Source organism: Microtus oregoni, unplaced genomic scaffold (assembly GCF_018167655.1).
Source record: "Microtus oregoni isolate MIOR12 unplaced genomic scaffold, Mior012 000009F_ref0000495, whole genome shotgun sequence".
Classification (NCBI taxonomy): domain Eukaryota; kingdom Metazoa; phylum Chordata; class Mammalia; order Rodentia; family Cricetidae; genus Microtus; species Microtus oregoni.
Window position 1 is genome coordinate 57507635 of NW_024543068.1, and position 9547 is coordinate 57517181.

General features: G+C 32.8%; 1 protein-coding gene across 1 annotated transcript; it reads left to right on the top strand.

The window, feature by feature from the left end:
• Positions 1-7387: 7387 nt before the first annotated feature.
• On the top strand, positions 7388-8359 carry LOC121452176 (olfactory receptor 10AG1-like). The gene has a single exon (XM_041658023.1). It carries the CDS (start codon positions 7388-7390, stop codon positions 8357-8359), a length of 972 nt encoding a protein of 323 aa, XP_041513957.1.
• The last annotated feature ends 1188 nt before the right edge of the window (positions 8360-9547 follow it).

Below are 9547 nucleotides of genomic sequence, written 5' to 3' on the forward strand. Positions count from 1 at the left end.
TATGTGCTAATATGTATTGCAGATTTGGCTTTTATGTGTTTGTTATTAAGTTTGCTGAGATAGCTATCTTTAACTATGTATCTTGTCTGTTTCTGCACTAGTGATTAATACAAACTGAAATTTCTTTGTGATATTGAGAGACATTTATCTGTTTAAGCATATGCTAAGTTATATGTATATTTGCAAACTTAAAGTACTTCATATTAAATCAAGCAATGGTGGTGCATGCATTTAATCTCAGAATTCCTGAGGGAGAGTCAGGCAGATACCTGTGAGGAAAGGACCAGCAGCATCTACAGTCTAAGTTCTAGACATACTCCAAAGCTACACAAAGAAACCCTGTCTCATAAAAACAAATTACTTACTTACTTATCTAATCAAATTTTTAAAAAACTTCATTTAAAAATTTTATTTATTGTGAACTATCTTTCTCAAAAGAATATCTAATCTAATTAGCTTTATTGTTAATCATATTCTGAAATAATAACTACTGAAATTCATATATGCATTTAGTTACAATGATTTTTAAAATAACACATTAGTATCATTTTGGTTTCTAAATTTCTAGTATGAAAGACTCTTCAGGCCAGTCTGGAATCTACAATTTCAAGTTGTCTTATGATCTATTATGAAGTGGTAGGTTATATATGTTCCTGTACACACACACACACACACACACACACACACACACACACACTCATACATATGAATACATGCCCACATGCACACACACACATACAAACACACATACATACAAGCACACACACACACACACATCATTTTAGAAAAAGTTCTATAAAGTGCTATGAAGAAGATATATTCTTCTATGTTTGGAGAGATGTTTGCCTTCTTATCCTTAGTTTTGCTTAGTTTATGATTTCATTTAACTCCAGAACTTCCCAGTTTAGGTTTTATCTAAGAGATCTGTATCTTGTCAAGAATGGAAAACTGAAGTCACCAATATTGTTGTGTGAAGGCCATTATGTGATTGTAGCTATAGCAGTGTTCCTTTTATGAACTTGGGTGACCTGGTGCTTGTTGCCTAGATATTTAGAGTTGCAATAACCCCTTGATGGATTTTTTGATAATTATTGTTTTAATAAATGGAAATATCAAATTCAAATTCACTGTTAATGAAGGTATGAGTAATAAATTCTTTTCAAATATATTTATTTTAAAATCATAATATATTTAAATTATTTCTTCTCTTTGCTTTCTCTAAGCCATTTCTATATATGATTATTATTAAAATTTGCCACCTGTTTCTTTAACTGTTATACATTACACATGCCATATGCATATAATATATATTATATGTATGTGCACAACTTGTTCAGATAATATAAATTTATTTGTATGATTTCCACATGGTACTGGATAAAAACATGTTTGCTCTTCTTGGAGGAGACTCTTTCTCATGCACTCAGTATTCATTAGTTTCCACTAGGTTTTTTTCTATGTTTAAGGCCCAATGAAACTCTCCCCTTCCATGTTTCCCTGTTTATTGTTGTTGTCTTCTTTAGGCAGCAATTTTTCAAATACCCCATGGGTATAGATCCTCTGATAATTTTAGAAAACTTTCTGGTGATATTTTTATCTTCATATTTAACAATTAAACCTTATTATTTAGTATTCTGTTCCTACAAAAAGATTCTTGCAACAGGATGAAATAAATTCAGATACATGATGACCTAACAATGAGATTTGGGCATCCAATATATTTTGTAATTTATAAATTATCTAAATGTGTTCTGTAAATCAGTGTAATCAGCCAGTTCCAAGCATGTTTATTTGTAGAGCCATAAGATATATTGGAAACACAATGTGTTACTGCTTTTTGTCTATATAAAGACAGCAGAAATATGGTAATCACACAAATGACAAATGTTATGAAGTCTACTCCAGGTGATACAAAATCTAATAATGAATAAATCATCAATAATCTCAATGACACTACTAAAATGTAGTAGAATGAGTACCAGCAAGAGTATACTATCACTAAGAATGCAATATAATAAGGAAAACCATAAAATAATCAACTTCTTAGCTACATCAGACAGAGTGGGATAAAATAGAAAGTGAGATATCCCTTTATTTTCAATGTTCTTCTCATGCTAGAAAACGTTTGGGTAGAAGTAAGGACGGTTTCCACAAGAAAAAAGTTCAAATACTTATATGACGGAAAAAACTCCAGTGATGTCAGTTATCCGCAGAGTACTGACTGACCAGCACCAGGGTTTGCACCAACAGAAGAATTTGGCATTAGTCTCTGCTTCTGAAAGACTAAAAATTTATGAGTGGTTCTCATCAGGCTGATGTTTCCTTCAAAGTGATGGGTGTTTTAAGCATACACTCACATGTATCTGCAGCTCCAGGTGCTCAAGTGTCCCCCTCTGTCCTCCAAGACATCGCATGCACGCACTTGTACACACAAATAAAGTAAAACTTTAAAAAAAATGAAGATTCTTGTCATCATTATGTAGTGGATTAAATATACATTTTAACAATAATGATTTGTATTACATAAACATTTTAATGGTTATAGTTACAGTGGAATTATTCCCCAAAACTGTAACCAAATATCAAATAGTGCAAGGGGCATGTTGAATGTTTGTGATTCTAAAGTACTTCTTTTTATTTTTCTATTCTAAAATATTATGCCTGTATTAATATTATAAGATCTTATGTGTTGTTTTAGTATTCTCCTCCACTATATGTGTGTTCTGATGGGGCATCTGAAGACTCTACAGAAATCAGTAATAGTACTTCACAATCTACCTTAGGAGACCTTAGTAGGGAAGCATGTAGAATTCTGGGTTGGTACATATTAGCACAATTGCTGATTAATAAATTGAGAAAGAAATGACACTTCCTATTCTCACCTTCACTGCTGCCATTATCAATCTACCTTTTAGAGGAGTAATTATCCCTGGAAAAGTCTGTATCACTTCCCCAGTTTACACACTAAAGGGAGAAAAGTGAGGTTTCCTTCCTTCCTATAGTTTTTGGACCAATAAAGTGAACGTGATGAATGACAGTTCAGAACTGGGAGAAATGTTGAGGATTTCAGTGGTGGCCAATGATTAAGGACCTCTTGTGCATTTAGTGTTATCTACAAGACTGCATTATAAATCCAGAATTTTGTCACTATTTCTTAATATTATTATATAAAATGTGTGTATAGTAGAGTGTTTTTCTGTTTGCCACTAATCTAAGAAATGGGAGGCAGAAGCAGGCAGATCATCACAATGCTGAGGCCTTATGAATCTACATAGGGAGCACCAGTCAGTCCAGACTACAGACAGGACTTAACCACCCAAAGGATTAATATAATTAAATAAATGAAATAGTTATCAATTTCTGGGATTTCATTATTTATATTTCTCTTCTGAGAAGTGAAAAAAAATTTATCAATTGATCTATTGATTAATTTACTTACTAAGAAACAAAGCCTTACTATGAAGCCCTAGATGGCTTCAACTCACAGTTCTCCTGCCTCAACTTTCCAACTGCTCACTTTGTAGTAATGTTCCTCTATTCCTGGTATTCATAATCACAAATAAAAAAACATAATATTTAAACTATAGAAAATAGTAGCTTACTCAAATAGTTCTTTTTCTTGTTTTATTTTGCTTTGTTAGGCTTCTTGATTCACAGGGAAACATATTCCCACCAATTAAAAAGTGACTTGGGAAAGAATTTATTCCCAGAGCAGAGACTGTATGCTACTTAAACAGCACACTGTGAAATATGTGTTAGAAATTGATTAAACTCTTTTTAAATAAATTCATACTGAAACTTAGAAAAACAATTTTATTTATCATTGTCTGTCTCATGCCTATGTATAAAGGTGAGATATGTTTTGCATGGTTCTATTTTGGATACATGTCAAAGTAAATGGTTCGCTGTTGTTTTTTGTGTTGGCTTTAAGATGATATTACTATGTCTTTTGAAGGCAAACTATACAATCCTTTTAAATATGAAAGTTAATATAGCAGAAAATATTGCTAATATCAATAAACACATTATCATCTTAAATACAATCTTTAGTGAGTCTAGTAGTAGTAGATTTTTATTGAGCTACTTATAGAGTAATGATAGTCTGTGCCCCATGTAATTATCTATTTTACAAATATAAGAACTAGAATTCATATATCATAAAATCTAACTAACTATATAGATAAATGATCAAAATATTGAAGAAACAACACTGAATTGTACATGTGACTTGAAGTTATAAAAAGAGCATGATTATTAAGAATTAACATCAGTGAGAAAAGTATCTAAAATTATTTGGGACCTATTAGCATATTTTCTATTTCAGTTTATATATTTTGGCAATAAAATGATTTTTGAATTTACTTATCCTATTCTACTTTTGTTTCCTATATTTGAGTTGATTTAATTTACCAGCTCAATATGCTTCTGGATGCATTATTCATATTGAGATATTACATTATTTGGTATTACAATATTAACATCTAAGAATTTCATGGTTTCACAGGCTATGCTATTTACAAAGCTTAAATATCTTCAGTCAATACAAAAATTATAGTATTTAGTAAGAAGGTCTAACAGTTTTTTTTTTTTGGTTTTTCGAGACAGGGTTTTACTGTGGCTTTGGAGCCTGTCCTGGAACTAGCTTTGTAGACCAGGCTGGTCTCAAACTCACAGAGATCCACCTGCCTCTGCCTCCCGAGTGCTAAAATTAGGTCTAACAGTTTTGTAAATTTTTTAATATTTCATGTGTGACTGCTAATATTTTATAATTTCCACTTTGAACTCCATTTGTTAGTAGAAGTTAATTATTTGAAAATTTTCAAACAGGAAAAAAGGATGGCTGCTACATCCTTTAATGATGCTTTGTGGGATGTGATGCTTGTGTGTGCAGAAACTGGCAAAAAAGTACAATGAAAAACTGATTATTCTAGCATGAATTAAACCAGAGATTCAACAAGCAATAATCAAAATAAGCTACAAAGAAAACTGTAAGTATGTCTGGATAGATATGTGAATTTCCAATCTCCCTCATTTAACCCTTGGATTAAAGTGGGAAATTTGATAAATGAGAAAAAATTGATGTGTTTTTCATTTAAAATATTTATTTATATCAATTATTAGTTAGTTGGAAATTTTATATATGAATACAACATACACTGATGATATTCTCTTACAAAAGTAACATTGATACTTCCCAATTAAAACAGAAGTAAGATTTCTGTACAAGTAGAAAAGCAAAACATCTGCCAATGTTGTTTTATCAAGTATTTTTTAAATATTTTTAAAGTATTTCTATTCAGAAACAGACATTTTCATTGCAATGGTGTGAAATTCCCCAAAACATATTGCAATATGGAAAGACTCTGTATGCCACACCTGCTTCCCACATCACACAATCAAACACAATAAAACCAAAGCAAAAGTCACATTTTATCTTATTCATTTCTTATTTTGTGACAATGGCACCTTTCATGGTGATATCTGTCAAGTAGATCTTGCTCAAATCATACATAGTGATCTTCAAGAAAATGATCTGGCTGTAGGGTTTTGTCAGTGTCTACGTATATAGTACTACGTGAAAATTAGGTGAGGAAGCATGGCTCAATGAATTATGTAGTGTTTGTGTGGTGTAATGAAGAAGAAAAGATCTTTGTAAACAAATTTTATGACCATTAAATAACAGTTTAGCACTGCCAACTTTTACTAAAAGTTTTTGTACATTTTGAGTTTCAGTTATAACAAGTTTATATTTTCTTATTTTTTTTTTTACTTATTCCTATTCTTGTCAAAAATTCTTTAGGAAGTCCAAGTTTGGCTCAAACCTTCCCAATTTGCATCTATATTTGAGACTGAATTTTTTTTTTTTTTTTGGTTTTTCGAGACAGGGTTTCTCTGTGGCTTTGGAGCCTGTCCTGGAACTAGCTCTGTAGACCAGGCTGGTCTCGAACTCACAGAGATCCGCCTGCCTCTGCCTCCCGAGTGCTGGGATTAAAGGCGTGCACCACCAGCGCCCGGCTTTGAGACTGAAATTTGAACACCAGAAATATTTAATGCTGCAAAAACACAACTTGAAGTCAAATTCTTTTAGCAGTAACTTTGCTGATTTATCTTTTTGTGTATATATTACTGAACCTGAAATTATTTGACACATGGAGGCAAATAAGACAATCAGATTTTTCTGACAGAGTGGATGATGGTTGTAAATCCCACATAATACCTGTGGCCACATACAGTAAGAGAAAAGGTGCCTACTACTGAGTACAGTTAAAGGTATGCACGAGTTGAAGACAAGGGTAGAATGAGTACCATATGTAAGCATTTTGTATTTTCAAGGGTTCTAAAATACTTCAAAAAGTTTGGAAATGTTGGGACGGTTTATAATGAAATATTGAAAAGCAAGAGATACAAGGCAAAAGAGTTTAAAAAGAGTTATTATTCTAAAGGCAAATAAGAAATACAAAATGAAATGAACGGCAGCATTCTCAAGCACAAAACCCACAGAAGCTTATAATGAAAGAGTGGAATAAGCAGACTAGTTATATACATACATGCAGGGTGGATATGAATGACTTAGAGAATAGGAAATGAACTCTGTGTTGCTACACTAGATTTATTCAGAATAGAGAGTTGTACCCCCTTCAGTACATTTGCACACCATGTGTGCTAGTGGGGAAAGTGTGGGACAGCTTCTGAACGTTGAGCATACTGAGAGAGAAATGTCTTAATATTTTGTATTTTTCCACTTCCTAATTTAAGTAGAGAAACTTTAAAAGCAGTTTAAAAATTATGAGGTTGATTTTCACATTCTATAAACTAAAAACAAAAACTGCATTAAATATTTTAAATCGCATATAATATTTGGTGCACAATTAATTACTAATTGTATTAAATAGCCTGAAAACAAAAACAATTTAACCAAAGGGGAAATGATGCTGAAATAATATATATTATCCCTTAAACTTTTTATACCTTTTTGAAAACTTACTTATGTATTATTTAATTTTTTTAAATTAACCACAAGCTAATAATCATGAAAAAATATTGGGTAGATAGAAAATATGAATTATATGATAAATAATATAAATTCAAATTATGCATTTTAAATATTGAAAAGAAAAGTAAAATAGCAAGCATAATTATTCCAGATGTCAAAAATTGCAAACAGTACAAATTAACAAAAAATCCTGATTGTTTTTACTGCTGCTCCTGAATGGCAAGTGGTACATTTCCCTATTATTTGAGAAAATATATACGATGTACATGTTTATTTTTTATTCCTTTAGAAACATTAGGAAGTTTTAAATTGTTGTACCTGTAACTTAGATGCAATATAAGAAAACCAAATACAGTAACGTGACTTCTGCTTTGAACCGAATCATCTCTAAGCATGGATCTCACAGAGAGCAGGAAAGAGAACAATGTTTCCACAGTCACCCAATTCGTCCTTCTGGGATTCTCAGACCTACCAAACCTCCAGGGGTTTCTGTTTGGTATGTTCTCCATAATGTACTTAATTATCCTTATTGGAAATGGCTTCATAATTGTGATAACCAGAATTGATCCTGCACTGCACAAGCCCATGTATTTTTTCCTGGCAAACTTTTCTTCTCTGGAAATCTGTTATGTGTCAGTCACTCTTCCTAGAATTCTGTACAACATCCGTACTCAGAATAGAAACATATCCAAGCTGGCCTGTGCCACACAAACATGCTTCTTCCTTATGCTGGGAGCCACTGAATGTTTCCTTCTAGCTGTGATGTCTTATGACCGCTATGTGGCTATCTGCAACCCTCTGCAGTATCCCCTGGTTATGAACTCAATCAAGTGCATTCAGCTAGCAGCAGGCTCCTGGCTCGGCGGCATCCCAGTCCAGATAGGACAAACTTGTCAGATATTCTCTCTTCATTTTTGCAGTTCTAACCAAATCAACCACTTCTTCTGTGACTTACCTCCCATTCTCAAGCTGGCCTGTGGAAACACATTCATTAATGAGTTGTCTGTTTACCTAGTGGCTATCCTCTTTGCTGCTTTTCCTTTTATGTTGATTCTTGCTTCTTATAGCAAAATCATTGTCACCATTCTGATGTTACCAACAGCCACAGGACAGACAAAAGCCTTCTCCACATGTTCTTCCCATTTGCTTGTGATATTTTTGTTTTTTGGATCAGCTGCTGTTACTTACTCAAGGACAAAGTCCACACATTCTCCAGAAACTGACAAACTATTCTCTCTGTTCTACACCATTGTGACTCCCATGTTCAATCCTTTGATATACAGCCTCAGGAACAAGGATGTGATTGCAGCACTGAGAAAATTGTTAATTGGAAAAAAAAGCAAACTTTTGTGTACTAATTTCTGAAGTAGTTTATTTATCTCCCTGTCATATAGAGATCATCTTATCCACAGTGCCACAGACTACTTATTCGTCTATGAATACTGGCATCAAAGAACTGAGTTGCTGATTTAAACATTCTGTGCCCTATTCATAATTTTATTGAAAATAAACCTTTTAGCTCTTTTATCTATCACATAATAATGTAGCACACTAACCTCCCTGCTAAAAATTCCCTGATGATTTAATTCCTTTCTTAACTATCTTTTTCAGTTAAGCAGCTCTCTCTCTCTCTCTCTCTCTCTCCCTCCCTCCCTCCCTCCCTCCCTCCCTCCCCCTCTGTGTGTGTGTGTGTGTGTGTGTGTGTGTGTGTGTGTGTGTGTATGTGTGTGTGTGTGAAAACCTTTATCTAATTTCCTATGGGGCAAAAGAAGTCCATCCCTGGCACCTGATAGGGTTCGGCAAGTACTGGTTTTAAGGGTATAATTAACTAGGAACATTTGTAATGGGTAGGGCAATGAGAAACAATGTAGAACTAAGAACAATTTAAAACAAAAGAGATCAAGGGAGAATTGATAGAAATTAGAAAGCAGAGAAAGAATAAACATGAACAGATGATTCCTGTTATGAATAGATTTCTTAACTCTTAGATCTTTACCCTCAGATTTTTAACCCCCCTTTAGCTATTCATGGTGTCTTTTATTGAACCCTGTAATGGAATCTTAGAGGGAAAAACTTTTAAGCCTCTCTAAATGATTTCTTTGTCATTTTTCTCCCTATCTAATCAGACACTTGTGTGACATCCTATGTGATACTTCATTTTGTGTGAACAGTTTTGTGAATGAATTGATCTTCCTTTGTTTTGTGTTACTGTCTTGCTTCTCTTTCTTTTAATATTATTTCACTAGAGTAAAAATTATGTTGGTTTGTTCAAATTGTCATCAACTATATGTTAGGCCAATATCTTTTTTTCTGACATATTCTGAAGTTATTATGTTAGTTATTAAGTTTTTTTTCTGTAAACTTTGTAATTCCCATAATTATCTCCAAGTAACAAGCATGTCATAATGACACTGAAGAAATTATTATGTAAAGAATTAACTCGAATTCATTTTAACATATTGGCAGATACAGCTTTGTATTTGCTTGTATTAGGATTTAAAAATTCTGTTTAATTTTATGACATCTGTTTCTTATAAAGAAATTATTATCAAT

Bases quoted from the DNA above. Each gene is read 5' to 3' on its own strand.
- LOC121452176 (XM_041658023.1), top strand. From the start codon at position 7,388: ATGGATCTCACAGAGAGCAGGAAAGAGAACAATGTTTCCACAGTCACC.